The sequence below is a fragment of the Sphaerodactylus townsendi genome, linkage group LG01 (assembly GCF_021028975.2).
Source record: "Sphaerodactylus townsendi isolate TG3544 linkage group LG01, MPM_Stown_v2.3, whole genome shotgun sequence".
Classification (NCBI taxonomy): domain Eukaryota; kingdom Metazoa; phylum Chordata; class Lepidosauria; order Squamata; family Sphaerodactylidae; genus Sphaerodactylus; species Sphaerodactylus townsendi.
Genome location: NC_059425.1, coordinates 70,579,797 through 70,604,366, shown reverse-complemented (window position 1 = coordinate 70,604,366; position 24,570 = coordinate 70,579,797). Strand labels below are relative to the sequence as shown.

The window sequence follows — 24,570 nt, the reverse complement described above, 5'->3', positions numbered from 1 at the left end:
TTGAACCCATAATAGTTGGCTTGCCTCTTTTTGTGAAAGCAGGGACACACATAGGCTTATCAGTACAGAAAAGGACCTTGCCAGCAAAGCAATGTAGAAATTATTTAATTAAAAAAAGCAAAAAGAAGTTAGTAAACAAAAAAAAAGGTGGCAGACAATGGAAACAAGCCAGCAGCAGACAGGCAGCAGTTCTACTGGTTCTACCACTACATTAAGCACAAACTGAAGGGCATGTTTTAAACATTAGAAGTAAAAATCTATCTTTAACCCTGGCACTCTTCTCCTGAATGGGCCGGAGTCGGAATGCCTTGGTTGGGCAGAGGAAATCATCACAGGTGTAAACTGAAGCAACTCTGCATAAGTCTGCACTGTTAATAAACTTCATGATAAAGTGTGGATTTGAATTTGGGTCTCTTCTGTCCTAATCCAGCACTCTAATCACTACGGCCGCTTCCGCCGCGAATGCGGAAGCGGCAGGTCCGGTGTGTCGGCAGCCGACCGAGGAGGCCACTAGGACCGTCATGGTGTCCCAGAAAGAACTGGGAAGATGGTGCCCGTCGCCCGGTGGACTTACCTGGTCTTCGGCCCTCCGCATGCGCCAGGGCCTGGGGACACGCCCTCCCCTGCCATGGCGCCTGCTTCAGCGTCGCCAGAGCAGGGCGGTCCCAAACGAGCCGGAGGGCAGACCAGGTAAATGGACGGGAGGAGAAGGCCGCCTGGAAGCCGCTGCCATTCGCACAGCAGTGGCTCCCAGCCGGCGTTTCCAGGAAAGTGTGCTTCCAAGGGCACTCTGGAAATGCCGGCTTGGTGACGGTCGGGCGGCGTGAGGGCGGCGCAGCTGCGCCCCCTGTGCGAATGGCTCCCTGGGGACGGCGTTTTTGCTGTCCCCAGGGCGCCATACAACGCCCGTGCGGAAAGGGCCTATACTACACTGGCTCAAGTTTTGAATCTATAAAGAACAGAAATCTTGTATTTATTAAATTTATGTTTAATACTTTAAATTTCAGATTGCAGTTTACTTGAAGGAAATGACATCTGAAATGTAGGCTCTTTCAACAACAGACTTCAGCTTTAAATTCCTCACATCTTAGAACATATCTATGGAAATAAAAGTTCCTAGGGATGGCAAGGTTCCAGAGCCAGTTCTGGACACCTGAACATTGGCCCGGCGGGGGGGGGGGGGGAACCTATCAGTGAGAAAAGAACATGGAGGGATCTGACAATGATGCCATAAAAAGGAATTGATGTCAGTTCACTTTTCTATGGTATGAGCTTTCATACTTTCCATTTTCAAGGTACACATCCCAAGACTTGGATAACTTAAGAAAACACTGTAATATACCCTTGAGATCCATTAAAAATCTATCTGGCTTTTTCACCTTAATTTGTGCATTCCACAGAAGATAAACTTGTCTTGCAAACAGTTACTGTGATTATGCATTCTTCAAAGTAAGGTACAATAACACAAATTTTTACAAACCTTAATAATAAATCTCTTGGTTAGAATATATAAAACACAGTATGCTATGCCAGATTAGGAACGTGCTGTTCCAGATGCTATATAAACATAAAATTGAATGACAATTCTTGTTCCAAATAATTTATGGTCTCAAATACCAGAAGCATTAAATGATTTAACACAAGAAAATGGACAATATCTTCCTTTTCAGTATTCAGGTAGCATAAATGGGTTTTAAACGGCTTCTTTCGGTACAGCCACTGTGTTGGAAATCATTCTGTCTGCCAGTTAGATTGCTGAGCAACCTACTATACCAACAAAAATCACCTACATATCCAGAGTCAACATGTTGCAGCTGCACTCAATCGAGCCACAATACAAGCTCAAGGGAATGGAAAATGTGATATGTTACACCACAGCTGAGTGACTGGGACAATGAACAAAGAATAATGGGCAATAGCTGTTCTTTGTGGGAGAAGTCAGCGAACGGTAATACATTCTTCTATACAAAAACATTCATAATGAAAGCAAAAAAAAGCATGTAATTTTTGAGTATCTAAAGAGTACTTCATTAAATGTAGATGCCTAGTAAAAACCTACTAGGTTAGATTCAAACCATGGAATTAGACCTAAAATTGCTACTTGCAGAAGGAATTTGCACACAAGTGAATTCCCTCTATACAACATTCTGGGTCCAATTCATTGAATTTTAAAAGTAACATATTTAGGGTCAGTGCAGATATAACACTCACACAGTACAATCTTAAGTATTGTCGAAGGCTTTCACGGCTGGATTCAACAGGCTGTGGTGAGTTTTCCGGGCTGTGTGGCCGTGATCTGGTGGATCTTGTTCCTAACATTTTGCCTGCATCTGTGGCTGGCAACTTTAGAGGTGTATCACAGAGGGAAGTCTGTTACACACTGTGATACACCTCTGAAGGTGTCAGCTACAGATGCAGGTGAAACATTAGGAACAAGATCCACCAGACCATGGCCACACAGCCCGGAAAACCCACCACAACCAATCTTAAGTATGTTTAATCAGAAGGCCTATTGAATTCAGTGGGGTTTACATGCTTGTAGTTGTGCTTAGAATTGCAGCTCCAATTTTCAAATCATAGATAGGAGAATGGGAAGATACCATGGACTGCCCTGTCTCCCTTCCGTCCTCATACATCTGAATTCCATCTTTCCTTCCTGTAACCTTTAAACATATTTTAGTTTTGTTTGAACATCAGTGACAAATAATCATCAATATGCCCTCATAAAGCACAGTATGAAACCAGGATACAAAATATAGTTACAAACCCTGATTACTGATGATGCATACAAAATAGTTAAGGCAAACCACAAAGAGAAAGAAGTAACCTGGACTTGGGGGAGTGGGGCGTGGGGGGTGGAGAGGGGAATGTCAGACCCAGTCTTCCTAACCACAACTAAGATACTGAGAATGTTTTGTCTGCATCAGGTTTTCAAAGACAAAATCTTCATTTTGAAACTTGCCTTTATTGTTAATATAGCTGCTATTATTTCATGCTTAAAAATACTGAAACTATTCAATCATACATATTTCATAAACAAGGTACCAGTATTACTCACTATGGATACTCACTGGATTCTGTACTGGCAGCACCATATTACCTGACCATCTGACTCAACCAGCAGTTTTCACTGATTCCCTGTACTCACTGCAGGCCCTCTTCATGTTGCTGCTCAGGGTCTTGTATTTCCTGGATCCTGGACCTCTTCTTTGCAACAGCCCAAACTTTCACCCCATAAACAACCCCCACCTCCCAAGAGATGCCTGTAACGTTATCCCATTTAAAAACTGGCAAATAAAATGGGCTTGCAGAGCCTGTTAAATATTTCCAAAGATGGTGCTCTCCTAACATTGGGAGCCCTTTCCAAAGAGTGGGCGTGGAGATTGAGAAAGCAAGATTGATGCCAGGCAGGCTACTTAAAGGGGAATCTGTCAAAAGATGGCAGTTCAAAAACCACAGTTGGTACATGGGGATATATGGTAGACGACAGTCTTTTAGATATGTGTTCTAGGCCAATAAGGCCTTTAAAGCTCATAACCAGGGTTTTAAGATAGGTAAAATATATTCTCACCAGTTGGCCCCTAACAATAATCAGACTTCTGCATGCTGAACCAACTGACATTTCCACATCATCTTCAAGTGCAGTCCAACATAAAGTGTAATAAACAAGTAGAACTGTGAGTTTGCAAAAGCATGGATCAGTGTAACCAGACCTGCTATCTCCAAGAACTATAAGGGTTGGTGAGCCAGATACTGATAAAAGGCACTCTTGGCCATTACACTTTCCTGCTTTTCAAACAGCATGATTGAGTCCATGAGCACCCCAAGTTCCTCATCTGCTCTGCTAATTCCACTTCATCCATTACAAGTGGATCCAGCCCTTTTAAAACATCAACCCACCTGACCAGCAACACCTCTGTTTAGTCAGGACTCAACTAGGTCTGCTTCATCTTCCAAAGCCTTACCCTGTTCAGAGCTCAGAGGTGGTACAAAGGTTGAATTCTCAAAATTCAAGCTGCAGAACTAGCCATTGGCTTGAATTTTGGTAATGTACCAATTATGCCTCTTCTTTAAAGAAAGAACAGTTTAGAAACAGGGAAAGTCTAGGACCATTTTATTAGGTTCCTTGAAATCCATATGTGTTTGTGGACAAGGAAAACTGTTTTCAAGTAGCAAGTAAGATTTATGGCGGAGTCTGACAAGCTGCACAGGGTTCAGGGTGTGTGACAAAATAGGATACCCCTGGAACTCTGTGCAAGCAACAGAGTGGCCTCAACAGTATAGAAACTAACCATATTTGATTTAACATGCAAACAAAAGAAAAAATGGAAGAGCGAAAACATGCCTCAGCCACCTCATTAACACAAAAAAGCACATTATCCTAAGAGAATAAGCATTCTGATTATGCATTTTAACCATGTTGTCATGCTTTTGAATGCTTATTCAGAAGTAAATCCCATTGAATTTCATAAGGCTTGTTCAGACATTTGTGCCCCATATGTGCCTGCAAAATATGGCTTAAATACCTTGTTTCCTAACCATATATCATAAGACTCCCCTTATTGAGAGGGGTCTCAATCTTCTGGGCCTCAATCAGCTGCTGAAAATAAATTATATGTGTGCTGGCCTATAAATACTGATTGGCTGCAAAAACAGGGCAGTGAGCTAAAGATTTACCTCTTCAGGTATTTTTGGACTTTTCTTAGCAAAGAAAAACACCAAGCACATTCTACCTTCTTCTGAAGTTCTGTTTCGCAGCATTCCTGTCCTCACTCCACCTAAGATTTGTCCTCTTTAATAACAGCATTCCTTGATAAATGATTTTGCAGATTTTTTGAAAACATGATATTGCAGCAGGTAATTAACTGGCTCTGTAGGCGGTAATTTCTTTTCAGTTAAAATCAGTACTAAGGAAGGTATGTACACAAAAGCTTGTGGACAGGCTGAGGGTGGCAGAAGAGAGTGCTTTGGGGGTCTGCCAGTGAAGGACACCTACATGTTTTCTTTTCCTGTTTGCTATGGATTCCCTTTTTTTCTGGAAAGGCAGCCTCTGAAGACGCAAACATCTTGGTTTGAATGTTAATACCAAACTCCAACTTCATCAAATGCTGGCTGGCAAACCAACTTAAAATCACCATTTCAAACTTTTTTTTTTAACCAGCAACTCACAAACCACAGTTTGCTTTTTCAAATGCTACCCAAATTATAGTTCAGGGTGAAACTGCATGGCTGCCGATGTAATTGTATACATGTTTTCTCATTAGGTCTCACTTGAAGTGCAGATAGAACCACAACCTTAACAAAATATCTCTACGGGATACATTTCAAGAATATTGAAAGAAAGACAAAAATAGAAAAATGATTCATATCTTCACCCTGCCAGCAAGGCACTGGAAACTTCTAATTAGCATCAAATATGTCCTCTGCTCTTACTGTTTTGACATTGCTCTAGATTTACTTTGTTGCAACATCAAATTTAGTTTTCATTTGATCATATGACAAACAGCTTTGGAATGCTGATTAAAAGCTTCACTGGCATTTGTTGTTATGTTACTTTTCTGGAAACACATCAGTGAGGCTGACTACTCTCCACTTAAGCTTTACTTTTCCCTTCAAGAATATATCCATTTGAGCTTCCAGAAACAATCATCCGCCTGAACAACATGCCAACCTTTGGTTTTTAAGATAACAAAAAATATTATTATGAATCTTCACATGATCCAAAGTAGTAACAATTAACCTAATTTTAACACACTATAAAGGACTTTTGGCATATTCAATTACAGAGTAAAATAGAAATCACTGCAGCTGAAGGACTACTTAGTGAAGGACATTTTAGAATATGAACACATCTGTACGTGCACACTTTGGAAATGTGCACAGGACTATACTTAGTAAGTACATTCATAGTTCAATCCTAAACAGTATTACACCTTTCTAAATTATTTAAAATCAACAAGCTTAAAAGAATATAGCTTTGCTTAAGACCACGCTCTTACCATGTTGCAATAAAACGGCAATTACCAGCAAGCAAAAACATCCTAAAGTTTTGACAACAATAACAGAACAAAAGTGTCACAACTATTTGAAAACAAGCAACATAAGTTCGGAACAAAGAGCTAAATTGCAACATAGTTTAGAAAACACATAAACATAAGAAGCAGTCCCAATGCTGGTTGTGGGAATGGCAATTTAATACACATATTTTGTCATTTCTCCAAAACATTGTGTAAAACCATATTTAGAAAAAGAAACAAATCAAAATAAAATCCTTAGGTTCTAAAAAAAGCACACACACTATTGAACTGAACAGGGATTCAAACTGCAGCTCAGATGGCTGATTATGACATGGGGATGTCATCCAATTAAGCAGGGGAGACACAGACAGAGGATTTCCCTTCACTGTTTTTTTTACCTTCACTTCTGCCTTGTGTGTACACATATGGTCATACAAATAGCTACTGGGGAGAGGGAGAGTCTTAATGTGCCTCCTACACTCCTTTCCAACTTCTTACCTTAGTAGTAGTAATTCATTCTTCATGGAACAGGGGCCCAAAATAAGGCTCAACACTGTACCCATGCTCCTCAGATCATGTGCTAACTGCCACTGAAGTCCTTTTTACATGAAGAAAACATTCCATCCCTATTATGTTCTAGACTACCAAATTATCATTTTCTACCCTTGCCATAAAATAATGTGCCTGTCCCAGTGATCAATGAATTTACATTTTAGAGTTTAAGTAGGCTAGGCCAATTCTTTCCTTATTAATAATGCAATCCAAAATATAGTTATACCCTATATCCATTCAGGTCAATAGACTTAGGGATGCAGCTCTGCTTACCATTGCAGTGTCAGAGCACAGGTCAGTGATGTTTCACAGGTAGAGAATATTTCTAATGCTACCATGGCTACCATGGTCCACTGCATTATTTCTGGGTTCCCTCTTTAAACATATGCATTGAGATATGTTCGGGCCAGTTTTGCAGGCGGCTCAACAGTAGGCGGAACTCAGCTCCATAATCTGCTACCGATCGGTTCCCTTGTTTCAGTCTCTGTAATCTTCTCCAGGTCCTGTCCTGTAGGAAGGGGTCCTCAAATCGTTGCTGCAGTCCCAGAATGAATCAGTTGAACGACTGGAGTTCAGGGGCATAAAACAATCTGAGACTGAGGTAACTTCCACATCACATAAATCTACTCTCTCACTCTGTGACATTATTAGGATTTGACTCCATTTCTGGTCTCCCAGTGTCTTCTATGTCTACCTATTTCCTTGGGCAGTTTTGTACTTTATATAACACTAGAAAGGATTCTAGTCAGAAATCTGCTTTGTAGGTTTTTTACATCATATTGTTCCTAGTTTACTTCAGCTACTTCTCACTCTCAGACTCACCCTTTCACATTCTCTCTCCAAAAAAAAAATAATCACTGCCTCTCTCAAGTGTTAACCAATCACCTCACTCTCTCATTCCAATTCACCCCCTTCTATAGCTTATCTCTTATTTAAAGACACACACACAGCATTTTAAATTGTTATAATCAGTCATGGAGTCAAAACTTTGGAGCACCCTCCCCAAGGAGATTCATCTCTCTCCTTCTGTCATTGTCTTCTACCAGTGAATGAAGATTTTTGTTTGTTTGTTTTATTTACATGCCACAAATAAAACTGTTGTTGGCCCTCTCTCCTGGTTGTGTGTGTTTCTATGTTTATCTGTTTTGTTGTAATGTTAAACATTTATATATACATTTTTAAATGCTATTTTTAATGATGGAATGTTTTCATGCCTGCTTGGGGACCCTATCTGGGTCAAAAGGCAGCATATAAATAATAAAATTAGGACAATAAAATACAATAATCTCAATTCCTTTGTTGCAGTAATAGAAATTCCATGAATGTTGATAAAATGTCAACAGTTCTCAATAGAATGCCTTTCAAAATAACAGCCCCATCAATAAGCTAATAGGGAAGAGGTTTGACATACAGCCTCTAGAAGGCCATTCAAAAGCTATGACATGGCAATGGAAAAAGGCCCAAGGAAAAAGCAAGCCAGATGGATCTGCTGCAAAGAAGGAACAGCCAGTTGAGATGATGACTGCCTGTTCTGATCATTGGTTACTTAGAATTTATTGCCTCCAAATGCGAAGCTATCTGCATAATGTCTTTCCTGCTTCAAAACTTTAGTTACCTTGAACATCACTAAATGTTAGAATGATACTTCTTTCTTTTACTTCATTTATCCCCCACCTTTTTCCCTAATGAGGACACAAAGCAGAAAGCAGTTTACATCATTTTGCCTCCTTCATATTATCCTCCCAACAACTCTATGAGGTAGGTTATGTTGAAAGTGTGTAGTTACTCAGCAACGCTTTCATGGCAGAGTGGGGTCTCCCAGATCCTAGCCTGACACTCTAGCCACTGCACAACACTGCCTAACAGAAACTACTGAATGGATAAACAGCTTTCCAAACATTGATGGTAGTTGTTATTATTAGCCATGGGTTTAATGGGAAATCTCACACAGGTGATCATTTAAAAGAATCAAACTTACCATTCAGCAACTGGCTTGGCAATAGTTTCAAAAATGTCATCCTGTTTTGCTTCCTGATCAAAAACTTTCTGAAACCTTAAAATTATAAACAATTAGTCATCCAGAATCTTAAAACACTGTTTGATTCATATTCTTTAAAAAAATCTGTTTGTAACTAAGTCAATGTTTACATCAGTAGACTTGCATAACCCAACACAATGTTTTCCCTGTAGTCTTTACCACACTATGCTGTTGTGCTATTGTATCCACAAAAGACTGTAAACACTGTTGCTTTCACCAAATCTGTACAAATAAAATCTTCTGATAAAAATAATACTGCTTAGAGAAAGAAAACTGTATTTTACTACTGTCATGGGGATCAGTGCTTCCAAATGGCTTTACTCCGAAACTTGCATAAGCAACCCTAGAATTAAAGAACATTATCAACAATACCACTTATTTGCACTTCCTTCTCTTAAGAAAATAGTAAAAAAGTTATTTTAGAAAAGGACCAAATGTTTTCAGAAGCAATTGTGGCTTGCTTCCATTACCTAATACAAATGAATAGCTGAATATTATCAGCTTGGTGTGTTTTAATGCCTGTAACAGACCCTGTTTGAAAAGGTCTCTATGACCCATTACACATGGAAGACATATGTCGAGCCCATTCTCTGTGCAGTGGGCTCGTAGCACCCATGGCCCATATACAATCAGTTATACACACAGCACAAAGGAGCTCACAGACAATTCTGAGATATTTTCGATCACAAGAGGATGGATTTATCCAGTCTACAATTAGACTATTCAAAGCTAAATCCTTGGCTCAACTTATCTATGCAAGTTTGACCCTATGCACCATGCACGTAGGTAAGGGGGGGTTCTCGGGTTTGAACCCCCCCCCCATTCATGTCCGAAGCTCTGCCCACCCGTTTGTGGGTTTTTAAAACATTTTAGTGCTTTTTCGGTTCTTGGCCTTCAGGGGGCGCATTGTTTGGGCTAGCAGCACCAAACTTTCAGAGATTATTTGGGGGACTCTCCTGATGTTACTACCTGGGTTTGGTGAGGTTTGGTTCAGGGGATCCAAAGTTATGGACTCACAAAGGGGGTGCCCCCATCCTCCATTGTTTCCAATGGAAGCTAATAGGAGATGGGGGCTACACCTTTGAGGGTCCATAACTTTGGACCCCCTGAACCACACTTCACCAAACCTGGGATGTATTATCAGGAGAGTCTCTTATTGATACTACCCAGGATTTGTGAAGTTTGGTCCAGGGAGTCCAAAGCTATGGACTCCCAAAAGGAGTGCCCCATCCTCCATTGTTTTCAATGGGAGCTAATAGAAGATGAAGGCTACATCTTTGAGGGTCCATAACTCTGGGCACCCTGAACCAAACTTCACCAAACCTGGGATGTACTATCAGGAGAGTCTCTTATTGATACCACCCAGGCTTTGTGGTCAAGGGAGTCCAAAGCTATGGACTCCCAAAGGGGGTGCCCCATCCCCCATTGTTTCCAATGGGAGCTAATAGGAGATGGGGGCTACACCTTTGAGGGTCCATAACTTTGGACCCCTTGAATCAAACTTCACCAAACCTAGGTGGTAACAATTGCACCCCTGAAAGCAGGCACTCCCCAAATTTCCCCTGATTCTCCTTTTAAATCCACCCCCTTAGGCATGGATTTAAAGGGAGAATATGAGGTCCTCAGTTTAGAAGAAGAAGAGTTTGGATTTATATCCCCCCTTTCTCTCCTGTAAGGAGACTCAAAGGGGCTTACAATCTCCTTGCCCTTGCTCCCTCACAACAAACACCCTGTGAGCTGGGTGGGGCTGAGAGAGCTCCGAAAATCTGTGACTAGCCCAAGGTCACCCAGCTGGCATGTGTGGGAGTGCACAGGCTAATCTGAATTCCCCAGATAAGCCTCCACAGCTCAAGTGGCAGAGCAGGGAATCAAACCCGGTTCCTCCAGATTAGAATGCACCTGCTCTTAACCACTACGCCACATTGAAAGTGATGCTGTTTCAGGGTGGGGGATAATCCACCCCAAAACAGCATCACTTTCAATGTTGTTTAACTAGGGACCCCAGATTCTCCTTTTAAGGTGGATTTAAAAGGAGAATTTGGGCTCTCTAGTTTAAACACCATCGAAAGTGATGCTGTTTGGGGGTGGATTCCAGCATCACAGCGGCTGCCCGGGGGAGGGGGCGTAAAACTCAGATTTTGCACCAGGCTCCATTTTCCCTCTATGCCTCTGCCCAGAGGGGAGGAGCAGGGGAGGGCAGGGCAGGGGAGTCTGCCATCCCTGACCTCGGAGAGTTGCTTTTATAAGCCCTAGGCCAGGGGCAGGGCTTGGGGAGGCGTGGCCATGCCCTAGGGGTGGGTGGAGGTGTGCCCCCCTGAACCCCCCCATGAAAAATCTATACCTACGTCCCTGCTATGCACCTATTAGAATAGGGTATCCGCAGAGCAACAGTCTTGGTTTGTCAACGGCTCAATGATATTGAAATGCAAACACATTATTCCTTGTTACCCTTGTTATATAAACCATTGAAATCCTGGTCAGGATCACGAGCAAGCTGTTAGGAAATGTAGTTTCCCAGGGTTTCTTACTAAAGATTCCAAAAACCATGAGACAACTAATTCCAAGGTATCTTCGCACTCATGGTGCTCTTCCTGAAGAGCTGAATGGATAACAGCCTTTCTCTTTCTGGTCCTTACTAGCTAACAGTCCCACCAAATGGGCTTGTCACCTGGCTGCGTGCAGCAGCTGCACCACCCCGCAAACCCCAAGGAGGCTTTCTGCCGGTGTGGGGAGTCTTAAAATGTCAAACAGCCTCCCTGCCACCAAAAAGCCCCCATTGGGCTAAACAGACTTATACCACCTTTTCGGTGGCATATGTTTGCATTTCCGGCCACCAGCACAATGGAGTCAATGGCTACAAAGGGAATTGATGAACATCAGTTTCTCCCCCAGCCATACCCCTGGACCACCCCTGCTGTGCTAGAAGCAGTGGCAGGGGCACAGATGGTGCAAAATCCCAACCGCATCCCATCACTGGGGAAGGCCACAGTGGCCACCCGCCAGTGGATTTGCCCCTCCACCAGGACAAGTGCCACAGGGAGGCCAAATCCACACTGATGGATTCCCCCCCCCCCCGCCCATGGAACCGTAAGATTTGATGAAAGGTAAAGGGCAACAGAAGGCTTGTTAAAAAAAAGAAGAGTTGTATTTATAGAAGAGTTGGAGTATACCCAGCTTTTCTTACTGCAAAAAGTCTCAAAGCAGCTTACAACTCTTTCCCTTCCCTTCCACCTGCACCCCACAACAGACACCATGTGAAGTAGGTAAGGCTGAGAGAGTTCTAAGAGAACTGTGACTAGCCTAAGGTAGTCATGTGTAGGCTTCATGTGTAGCAGGCTTCATGTGTAGGAGCATGAAAATAAATCCAATTCATCAGATTAGAGTCCCTCATGTGGAGGAGTGGGGAATCAAACCCTATTCTCCAGATTACAGTCCACTGCTCTTGACCACTATATCATGCTGGCAAAGAGGTTCAGGCTTGTCCAGATCACATTCCAAGAGCTCCCATCCCAGAAGGCATTAACATCTTCAGTACAGAAACTGGCAGTTAGGGTGGGTGGGGAGTTAGAAATTAGCCAGTTCTATCATTTAAGCAATATAAAATCTCTAAAATAAACTACACAGAAATAAACCCTGCAGAATATTAACTTACTTAAACTTGTAGCTTTCTCGTTTATTATTGACAAATCCATCTGCCAAATCACGGGGCACAATAATCTCCAAACTGAAAGCTGATGTCTCATCTTCAGTAGCTGAATATATCTGTAAAATATACATGTGGTCTCTGTACATTTCTTTTATATCAATGAACTTATATCCATGTTATTTCTTTTGTCGCAGACCACAAAAATTATTAAAACACATTGTAATAATTACAAAATTATAAGAGTATAAGTACAATGATTCAATAGCATGATTTTGTTCATGGGCTATACTTCTCAACAAGGACAACTGTAAAGGGAAGCAGGAGACAAAACTACACATTATCTTTGGTGAACACATCATGGCTATAGAAAGGTTTGCACCCATCAGCTGAAAGTCTGACCCATTTTTACAACACCATCCTGCAGGGTTTATTCTAACATGCAATAGGGCACATTTTGTGCAGCAGGAAAATAAATATGCTTTAGGAAATCATTTGTGTGCAGTTGGCAATATGAAAAGAATAAGGTTATTTTTAAGACAGATGGATGAGAAAAAAGATAAACAGAAAATTAAGATGATTACTGTTACTTCAGTCTTCATAATTATAGATTAACTGATTATTGTGATCAACTATTTTAGACTAGTCAAAAGTATCAATTAACTTATATTGAACTTTGAAAATGAAACATTCTATGAATGCAATAAATGCAGGGAAAAAACTCCTATTGTGTCATGTCAAAATCCCCTTTGTTTCAAGACAGTTGGATCATCACCACCTGGGACGGGATGAGATGAGCAATCTTGCCTGCCAGTCTCTGAGAAAATTCCTTTAAACCACATCTGCTCTCTTGATTTAGTGGTCTCTTTCATTCTTTTGTGCTCTCACTTATTCATCTATAGAAGTACTGTTGCCCTTAGATCCCCTTCATTCAGTGGCAACACACTGTGATAGATGTAGGAGGGATTCAGTTGAGACTCTGTTTTTGTTTATGGACTTCGGTGTGACACCTGTACTAATGAGACCTTCAGCATCAGCACTGTGAGGCTCAGTTGCTAGAATATGAGCCATGAGAATGATCACATTTCTGCATGCTTAGGTAATGCCAGAAAATGGACCATGTTTTCACGAAGAATCTCATAATATTCTAGTTGCGAGGTCTGTACCTAGCAATTTGTGAACTGTTTCCAGGTTTGCTGAAGGTTGCAAAGTGCCAAATGGTTTCATAATCAGAAACAGATCAGCATCAGCTTCAAAGATCTGATGCAGGAATTCAACAAGTGAGTTAAAGACTTTATCACAGGCAGCACCAGCATCTCCCCTGTCAGATACATATTGGTGGTATTTCTTGAGCCTCTTCATCTGCTCTTTTGCCAGCTGAATTCCTTTCAGCACCACCATTCCATCTGCATGGGTAACAGCTTCATCCTTAAAAGTTTTGACCCACCCCCTAAGAAAGTGCTGTTCTTTCAGTGTCAACAGTGTCAGCTTCTTTGTATCATAGATGGTGACATCATCTCCTTGCAGTTGCTTCTGGAACCTAGGGAAGGCAGTAAATAAATCTGCCAGAAAGATCATAACGGGTTATCTGTATCCATGAGGAATGCAAGAAACTCATGAGCCGCCTTCTCCTCTGACTTCTTCATGAAAAAGACTAGGGAATGCCAGGATACAAGGACTAAATGTACTAGTGAAAAAATAAAAACCTCTGTCCACCTGACCTCAAAAAGCTCGGGGAGTGCAAGGAAGGAACTGTGGTTGGATCATGCAATATCCTGAAGTTCTCTGGATCTGAGTACTTGAAGATATAGCTTCACAGACTGAATTATTTGTAGGTGTCCATGCAAGATTTGATCAGTTGACTCCACATTAGATCGCATTAGATTAAGACAGAAAATTCTGGTTCAGTCCTCAGTGTCACCACATCTCAGGCTCAGTGCCAATGTATCTTCAGTCAACGTCTTTATGAGGTTGTTGCTGTCATTGTTCTACATAAACTGCAGAAATTCAATGTGGGCACTTGGGGTCAAGTTCTGAAATTCCACCTCAGTCTTGTGATCCACTTCAGCAGTGTTATAAGAAGAGAATAGAGGCTAGCCTACTCACAACTACCCTTGCAAGAAATGAGTATGCATTCAGAGTCAGCTTCTTTGAGAGTCCATAAGTATGCAGGAGGAGAAGACCACCACACTGGCGTATCTAGGAGGAAGGGGAAAGAGGGAGGTCTCAAGTCCCAGGTGCCACTTCTTTAGACGTACATTTGTGCCCTGGAACTCCCTGCGGAGTTTGGGACTTGGACACAGTTGAAGGCTGATGAGCCAGGTTCCCTTCACCCACAATCTCCATGTGGAGATTGCAAGCAGGGCCAGCCTGGGCTCACCCTCCCCCATTTCTACATGGAGGGCAGGTGTGGGGATGTACCCACCCAATCTCCACATGCAGATGGGAGCAGCAAGGACTCATTTGAGCCTGCTAAGGCCAAGCTTGGATCCAGCTTTAAGCTGCAGCCTAGACCTAGATCCAAGCCTGGGTTAGCTGGGTTCAGACTGACGCCAACTGCTTTCAACCCTCTAGCTTTATATGTTGACTCTGTCCCCAAGCCCCACCTCCAACCCAATATGGAGTTTGGGGGTGGAGCCAACAGTATAAAGCTAGACGAGAGCAGGCTGCAGTTTAGAGCTGGGTCGAAGCCTGGCCTTAGTCAGGCTCAAATGGGCCCTTGCTGCTCCCATCTTCACATGGGGATTGGGTGAGACAAGCCCCACACCCATCCTCCACATGGAGATGGGGCAGGGCCAGCCCCACACCTGACCTCCACATGGAGTTGGGGGCAGGGTAACCCCGCTGGCCCCATTTGCAAACTCCATGTGGCAATTATGGGCAGGGTGAACCCGGCTGGCCCCTTTTGCAACCTCCACATGGAGATTGCAGGCAGGGTGAGCCTGGCTCACTGTCCTTCAACTGCACCTCATACCTAGCAGGGAGGGGCATAGCTGAGAGGCGACCACAGTGCCTGGGTTAGCTTACTTAAAATGAGTATTCATTTTATGCCTCTGGGCCACCAACTTGTCTGTCAGTTTTCAATAGTCCTTGCATATTTCTTTTCCCATAGAAGAAATCTGTAATATCTCAATAGGTATCAGTGTTGACAGGTGGAGTATTTTAATGCTTTCCATGTGATAACACTGTTCCAAATGTTTTTAATTGCCTCAGTCCTGTAAATAGTCCTACATTATTTTGCGGGGGTGGAAAATAATTTTACTGTCAGGAAACTTGAAGCATGCTCTGCATCAAATGTAATATTGGCCATTGGAATGGAAATGTTCAAAGGTATTGTCTAATTTAGAAGCTGGCTTCATAAAACTCCTCTGATGACACTTCACCACCAGCATGAACATATTGCTTTCAGCATCTCCAGCAACAGTGAGAGTATCTCTAATTTCTTCCTGATTATTGGCAGATGAAGGGGCATATCAGAGCATTCTCTGTGCAGCAGTAAATCTATTTGTATCAGAAAACATTAGAGCAAGTGTAGTTGTGTATGAAGTGGCAGCAAATGGTGCATGAGATGTGTGAGCTAGCAAAGGGGATGTAGGTGGTGATGTGTTCTTGGATGGTACAAGCCAGCACTTCAGAGAAAGCTTGATCTTGCACTAGCATTCTTGGATCTATCTTTTTTCCCCATTCTGGTACAAAATGTCCCAAAAGGCAATTTTAGATAGGAAGGATATACTAGGAATTAACAACTGAATGGCCCTAATCTGAACAGCCCAGGCTAGTTGATTTGATCAGATCTCAGAAGCTAAGTGGAGTCAACCCTGGCAAGTATTTGGATGGGAGACCTCCAAGGAATACCAGGGTTGTGATGTACAGGCAGGCAATGGCAAACCACCTCTGAATGTCTCTTCCCCTGAAACCCCACCAGAGGTTGTATAAGTTAGATATGACTTGCCATCAAAAAACCAAAACAAAACAAAAATCTAAGGGGGTTAAAAGACAGCAGAGCAATGATGTTTTACTTCCCTTTCGTCTAATTGTATCCTTATGAACACATACGAACATTATCATCAGGAGTTTCCATAGGCAGTTGTTTGATAAAGGCTAGCAACCTGTATTCAGTCTTGCAACCTGTCTTCAACTACAGCACCTACAATTCTTCTTAGCAGCTCTTCAATGAATTTATTCCTCCTCAGCCCTTTAGCATAATGTTGTCTGGGTGACCCAGTATGTTCAAGTCTCTCTCAGCAAACAATTCAGTGCAGAACTGGCCAACTATATTTCCAGTTGTTAGGCACTTTGTACTCTGCCCCCAACTCTTAGGCCGTTTCCGCACGGCCTCCAGTCGCCCCCACGCCGCCAAGAGTTCTGGCGGCGTGGGAACTCCGTCCGCTGCGAAGGCGAAGCCAGCGAGCCGAGGCGGCAGGCGGAGGTCGCGCGGGCAGCGGCCTTTCTTCCCACGCCCACTCCGCGGTGTCCTCGTGGGTAAGCCTGCTGGCGTCGAGTCTCGGCTTCGCGCTGCCCTCCGACCCCTGGAGGTCGGAGGACAGTGGCCGGGGCTGCAACGCCAACAGGCAGGCAACAATTTTAATGCAGGGACACCGCGGAGCGGGCGAGATGAGAAGCAGCGTCTTCCCGGCGGCGCGGTTTGCACCGCGCCGCCGGGAAGACACTTCCTCCCAACAACAACCCTTTAAAGGGTTGTTGTTTAGGGCGGCCTGACGCCGCCCTGGGGGGAGGGAAGCGGAGTCAGGTCGCCGCTGCTGCCCAGGCCGTCGTTAATGGGCCGTGCGGAAATGGCCTTACTCTGCTGTCTTCTCTCAAGTGCAACAACAGTGTAGGCCAGAGGTTTCTACTGTGTCACGGTACAATTCCCAGGCTTCTTTGAAATATTGTTGTTCCTGTTTGTCAGCATTCATGTTGTTCCAACTCCTTCAGAACTCTTCTATCCCACAACTGGCGGTTCAGCATCTTAGAATAACTAAGATTAGGCCTCAGCCCAGTCAGGTCCGGCCCAGTAGACTGCCAGGCCTTACAAACTGAGCGTGACCAGAGACAATATTGGAGACACAATGGGCAATGAGTTACAGAGATGCAAAAATGTTTGTGGATTTGAAGCACTGTCAATAAGAACATGTTTAATTTTATGAATTCTCAGTCTTTTAACACAGTCTCCTTCCATTCTGTAAAGCACCTGATTTCAGAAAGGCTCTCGACCAGTTCAGGTAGATTTATTCCCAAACATTTTATCATGTAAGATGAAAAATTAGATCTGATTTTTTATGGACAGACCTGCTCGCCCTTGGTTGCACCAAGAGAATCATACGTTTAGAGAAGAACTCCCCAAGATCATCTAGTCCAAGTTACCCACTGCCAATGCAGGAAATTCTCAACTACAATATCCTCAACAGACGGTTCCAAGCTTCTGATTAAACTATTGATTGGTCTGCTTAAACCTATTCCTCCCAAGCCCTTACAGCAGATATGCAGATAAAGTAAATAAAAACAACACTAAGCAGGCATTTTGTGAGCACTCACTTATGTTGTGATGGCTTTGGAACCTTCTATCCCTATTACACCATGTAGAACTCACAATAATAATCAGAGGAGTATGTTCTTAGTTTTACAGGGACTTTCCATCCTCAACAATTATTTATGTAATAAAGACATTCTTTCTGTTCTTTTATTTTCCTTTCCTCTCCTCTTTCCTGTCAGTCTCTTTGTCCTCGTTCCTCTGATCATTTGCAAATCCCCTTCCCTCTTTCACATTATTCTTTTTTTCAGTTAGAACAAATTTAGGACTGCAAATGTTGTGCTAGCTCTGGCTTCTTGTGCAACAGGAAAAAAAGTTTAGAATAAATCTTGCTTTCATGAACATAATGAATGGTTCTTTTAAGAAAGTTCTCAAAAAGTGTATTTGTACTTTACTTTATACCCCACCCTATCCCTGTAGGGCTCAGGGTGACAAACAACATCACAAAAACAAGATACATTATAACAAAATAATACTAATAAAATACATAAATCTAACAATAAGATCATATGGCAACTTAGAACATGTCAAATCTAACAATTTGCTAAACCAATAACAGCAGCACTAACAAACATATCAAAATATCACCATACAACAGCAATAAATCAACAATACTTTAACAAAACATTAAGATATAAAAATATCAATATAGGGACAATATCAATACAGTAACAATAAATCAGTATCAATACATTTACAACAACATGTTAACAATGTATCAATATATAACACTATATCAATGTACAACATTAAACCAAAACTTCTCCATCCTAACTTTAACTGTTGCAAGAAAACCTAGTAATATTATCTATCCATTCTGATATTATCCTATCTAATATTATCACTCCAACAAGAGAACTGGCTACACCAGACCAACCTACCCACTCTAACAGTATACAGGAAAAAACTAGCTACATACCTTAACAATATATAAGAAAAACTAATTAACTGCACCAAACATGGGGGGGGGGGTCCCATCAGGACAGTTTCCAGATGATACCCTGAAATTTTGGTGCCAATACATCCAAAAATGCGCCCCCTTCAGGAACATCCCAGAAATTTGCCCAAGAATCTTTGTTCTGCATTGAGTTTTCTCTATTGCTGTCAATGGGGGTTGCGGGCTGAGGGGGGCACATTTCTGAATGCACAGTCTCAATACTTTCAGGGTCTCATCAGGAGACTGCCCTAATGATACCCCCCAAGTTTGGTGCAGTTTGGTTCAGGGGGGCCAAAGTTATGGACCCTCAAAACTGTAGCCCCCATCTCCTATTAGCTCCCATTGGAAACAATGGGGGATGGGGCATTCCCTTGGGGTGTCCATAACTTTGGACTCCTTGAACCAAACCTCCCCAAACTGGGGGAGTAGCATAAGGACAGTCTCCTGATGATATGCTGAAATTTTGATGCTGATATGTCTAAAAATGCACCCCCTGCAGGCACCAATGTCCTGGTGCAAAAAAAAATTTGGTCGTGGTGGAGTGGCCACCCATGGCGTTGGGGGGGGGGCGGGCATCCAACTCAGGTTTTGCCCAGGGCTACAGTTTGCCCAGGGCTGCCTCGTTACGCCACTGGTGAAAAGATATATTATTTGCTACGTTTCTGCGGGTCATGATATGGATTTCATATCAGAATAACATCTGGCAACCGGGGGGGGGGGGGGGGCTATTCCTTTAGAAAATCCTTTCACATCCCCTGCACAGCCACTCTAGAAAGTGATGCCATGAACACAGACCACGTCCCTTTCTCTTTTTCTAAATCTGACTTAAATTTTACAGCAAAATTCCTACCATGGAGATTCCACTTTACGTTTTGCAATCCATTGCCACGGTCACAGTGAAAACTCTTGCTTTTAGAATGGAGGTGTTGAGGGGACCACCCAGAAACGAACTCTTTATTAATAATCATATAAATGGCATGTGGTCGCCTGAGTCCGCCTTTCCAAATGCAGCTTACGCACACCTCCTTTCCAAGCAGCCCACGTCCACACCTCCTCATGGGCAAAAGCATAATATTTCCCCCACCACGTGGTTCGGGTGATCAGCTTCCCTGCATCACCTTCGTGACCAGGTATTTACAAACACGAATAGCTCCCTGCCACCCGTACTCCTTTCCCTAAAAACACACATTTGCGTTTTTGCCCAACTAATCGCTCATCGGTTGTTTTCCAAACCTACCCCCGCTGGCTGCCTCCTGCCCAGGGGCTTCACCCGTGCATAGATCTGGATCGTTTGTTTCACCATCTCTATGAATTAAACTTTCTGCCGGCTGCAGACTGGCGAAGGGGCGCTAGGCCTCTCCTAGCAACAGTATCCATGGAACGCTACCCAGAATGACTTGCGCCACAGCTTCGGAGTTTGGGAAGCGTCTAGTGAGCTGCGCATGCGGGTGGCAGGGGAGGTTTAAGGGTGTTTGGTTGGGAGGTTTCCCCTATTTTTAAATGGTTCTGGAGGCTCTAATGAACAACCAGGGAATATATTTTCCTCCTATTTTCGCCGACAGAAATCAGTGGAGAGTTTCTTTCTATCGGCTTGGGATTTCTTTCTTCTAGTATCCTCTCCTGCCTCTTGACAAAGGGTTTAATGTAGGTAAAATACTCTGGCAAAATATTCCCTTTTTGCAGTAAAGTTACAGCGTTAGTGGGTAATGAAGAAATGTGTGTGAAATATGTTGGTTTTCAGTAATACATTTATCATTCAGGATTGTTGGTGTTTTTAATTTGAACTGTTTTCCCATGCCAGACATTTTTTTTCTACCAAGCTGCTGACATGGCAGGAGAGGGGGGAGTGGATCACAAAGAGCAAAGTTATGTTACAACATATGGCAGGCAGAAAAGTGATGTTCGGATAAACGATAAGGATCCACTTAAGCTCTCTAATCGTGTTTAGCATTCTTGCTAACAATCTGACAAACCAGCAGCTTGTCTATAATACTTAGACTTTTTTTGTAATCCCATAGGAAGGTGTGATTCTAGAACTAATAATTATGAGCATGAAGTCCCTAAAGGTTAAAACAATCCCTTTTTAAGTCAAGAGGATGTGTTTATCACTATCTTTGAAAAAATTAGTGCACAATCCGTAAGCCTCTGCTTTATATTATTGACTTATCAAAATTATTTTAACATTTTTCTTGAAATTCCTATTTCTGTTTTACAAAAGCTAAGCCAGCGTGGTGTAGTTGTTATAAACAGCCGAGTCTAATCTGGAAACCTGGGTTTGATTCCTCACTCCACATGAAGCCTGCTAGGTGCTCTTGAGCTAGTTACAGTTCTCTTAGAACTCTCAGCCCATACAGAGGCAAGCAATGGCAACCACCTCTGAATGTCTCCTGCATACAGGCAGGGGTGTAACGAGGCAGCCCTGGGCAAACTGTAGCCCTGGGCAAAACCTGAGTTGGATGCCCCCCCCCCCATGGGCGGCCACTCCACCATGACCAAAAAATGTTTTGCACCGGGACATTGGTGCCTGCAGGGGGTGCATTTTTAGACATATCAGCATCAAAATTTCAGCATATCATCAGGAGACTGTCCTTATACTACTCCCCAAGTTTGGTGGGGTTTGGTTTAAGGAGTCCAAAGTTATGGACTCCCAAAGGGGGTGCCCCATCCCCCGTTGTTTCTAATGGGAGCTAACAGGAGATGGGGGCTACAGTTTTGAGGATCCATAACTTTGGCCCCCCTGAACCAAACTGCACCAAACCTGGGGGGTGCCATCATCTCCAGATGATATCCTGAAATTCTGGTGCCGATACATCCAAAAATGCACCCCCTGCAGGAACATCCCAGAAATTTGCCCAAGAATCTTTGTTCTGCATTGAGTTTTCTGCATTGCTGTCAATGGGGGTTGCAGGCTGTGGGGGGCGCGTTTATGAAGGCACAGTCTCAATACTTTCAGGGTCTCATCAGGAGACTTCCCTAATGATACCGCCCCCAAGTTTGGTGCAGTTTGGTTCAGGGGGGCCAAAGTTATAGACCCTCAAAGGTGTAGCCCCCATCTCCTATTAGCTCCCATTGGAAACAATGGTGGATGGGGCACCCCCTTTGGGAGTCCATAACTTTGGACTCCCTGAACCAAACCTCACCAAACCTGGGGGGTAGCATAAGGACAGTCTCATGATGATACGCTGAAATTTTGGTGCCGCTAGCCTAAAAACTGCGCCCCCTGAAGGCCAAAAATGGAAAACCACAAATACCCAAAAACGAACCCAGCATTTTGATGCCCCCCACAAGGTGATGCTGCCCCTGGTGAAGGCTGCCCACCTTGGCTCCAATAGGGCATTACAGCCAGTGCATTAAGCAGGAGTCCACCCATCATTCAGCTGTGATTTGATGGTACCTAACACACACACGGTCCTCCAAATTTGCCTTCGGCAAAATAAAGGCAACTCATGTCTAGTACTGCCATCTTAAGAAGTATTATAGCAGTGATGGCGAACCTATGGCATGGGTGCCAGAGGTGGCACTCGGAGCTCTCTCTGTGGGCATGCACACACACAGTTCATCATGTGGAGGGCGGAAAATCACCCCCCATACACACACACATCTAGGCTGGCCTTGGCCACTGAGCACGTGGTGCGCGCACTGTGGTGAGCAGGGAGGACTTGGTTGGCAGGCCTGGTGCCTGTGCTCTGGTTGGCTGCTGTGAGAGGGAGTGTGCAGAGGAGGCAGAGATGCTAGAGAGGCACAGAGCAGTGGGCGTGGGACTTGCTGGATGCTAGAGCAGGCTGGCCCCTGCTCAAGCGGGTGGGGCAGAGGAAGAGAGAGCCAACCATTTTTTCCTAAACTAAAACCTCAGCATTCAGGTTAAATTGCCTGGTTGGCACTTTGCAATAAATAAGTGGAGTTTGGGTTGCAGTTTGGGCACTCGGTCTCAAAAAGGTTCGCCATCACTGTATTATAGCCTTCTAAAACCATTAAAGTCAGCAGGCTCAAAATGGCATAACTCTGCTACAATTGTACTGTAAAAGTTGGAAAATCATTCCTAATCAATAACAGAATGGTAAAAATGGTCTTGTGACACCATAAAAGGGCCAAAGTGTTTTAGTTGTAAAAATTCCTTTGCAAATTGTAGTTATCAATGTCAGTTATGTAAAATAAATTTATGACTCAATCTGGAGGTGGGGACAAAATGGACTTTGGTTGCAATATGGGCTTGTGCCAATGTGTTTGCATTTTCTGCTGGTGTAAGGGGCCTGCAGACAAGCCAAAGGAGCTAACATCCAGGCACCCCTCACTTTTGCAGTGGCCAAACCTGAAAGCTGACACTGCCGTGGAGTTCCATTGACAGCAGAGTGGATGGCAGTGCAGGGGCATTTCTGGGGTGGAGCCATCTTCATTCGCTTCTAACTGGACTTTCAAGGTGGAAACTATAGTGCGGGCCTCCGAGTAACAGTACTCGAAAGGATGATGTAGCTACCTTCTGTCCTATGGAGGGCTTTGCAGGCATCTACATTTTTTTGTTTGTTTTTGCTGCCTCCACACACTGCCTAAAAATCCTCTGGAGGCAGCACAGCAGTGGTGTTGTCCTAGCTGCTAGAGCCATGTGGATTGAGCTGCACCTAACTTTGCTTTTAATTGTATCTATTTATGTACATAATCCAGGCTTTGTAGATATTTAAAAGAAAACTTTCACATACACCCTTCCCTAGTGTTTTTATTTTTTTCTGTATTATGGTGGCCATCTGGAATCTTATTCTTTGCTTTCCCTTTCAGTAGGAACACACATCTTTAAAGAATATTTTTTCTCTCATTGGTTGCTGTAAGTCTAATCTAGTATCTACTCCTGAATTTAAAGTTAGTGAAATCATGTGTTATTGATATTTATTTATTTTCTATATTTCATTTCTAGCTTATTTGATAGCCCGCCCACCCAGCAAAAATATAAACACCATGGAGTCCACTTTCTTAGTTATTATATAGTACATTTTTCCTGCCTTTCCTCCAATCTCTGAGTGGTTTATATTTTCCTCCCCCGTCTCCATTCTGTTTTCACAATAACCATGTAACTTAGGTTAGACTGAGAGTGACTGATCCAAGGTTACTCAGCAAGCTTCATAATCCTGGGGATCGGAATCGATGGTTTTCAGATCCTGATCTGACATGGTAATCACTACAACATGCTGACATGGTAATCACTACAACTATGGGTGTTTGGGAGTTTGCTTTGGGCTCCGTTGGCTACTTGCAACCTCAGACTCCCTACATGACACATAAGCTATATTCATAGCTAGGATTGCCAGTTTCTCTTACCGGTCCATCTCCTGTCCCTTTAGCATCAATTAGGAGTGCAAACATAAGCAGCTGATAATACTTATTAAGTCCTCCCCATGCAAGGTGTACAGGAGGAAGCTAGATGGTTCTGCTGAATTGGTAACACTAGTTATAGTAGAAAAAAGGCTCTGGGCTGGCACTCATTTATCATTCCACTTGTTTGTTCCAGAGAATAAATATAGGAAATTTGTTCTTCTGTTTTCAGAGAAAATAATTTATTTCTCTTTAGCCTCTACAGCATTCATAATGCAATAAGCATGATCCTTTTCTGAAGTAAAAAGGCCTGCATTCTTAAATCTTTCTTCATGATGTAAATGCTCCAATAACCTGAACATTCTTAATTGCCCTTTGATGTATTTTCTCCACCTCAGTGATACCCTTATTGAGGTAAGGGACTAGAACAGGACACAGCATTCTGAATGTGGTCACACTATAGATTTATATGACTTCGTATAATATTTCTGGTAATATCCATAAGTCTTCACATGTCATATAAGTCTTCACATGTCACGTATTACACCATAA

General features: G+C 43.0%; 1 protein-coding gene across 2 annotated transcripts in view; it reads right to left on the bottom strand.

The window, feature by feature from the left end:
• KIF6 (kinesin family member 6) overlaps nt 1–20,070 on the bottom strand; it is a 182,656-nt gene extending 162,586 nt beyond the window's left edge. The window contains exons 1-3 of one of the 2 annotated variants that reach the window (XM_048517665.1): nt 19,955–20,070; nt 12,260–12,369; nt 8,548–8,622 (exon numbers count right to left, since the gene is read on the bottom strand). In XM_048517665.1, the coding sequence (XP_048373622.1) occupies nt 8,548–8,622; nt 12,260–12,369; nt 19,955–20,020 (251 nt within the window). In that variant the 5' untranslated portion in view covers nt 20,021–20,070. Of the gene's footprint in view, nt 1–6,842; nt 7,022–8,547; nt 8,623–12,259; nt 12,370–19,954 lie in introns of those variants that run through there. The other variant, XM_048517750.1, reaches the window with a different exon arrangement.
• Nucleotides 20,071–24,570: the final 4,500 nt, after the last annotated feature.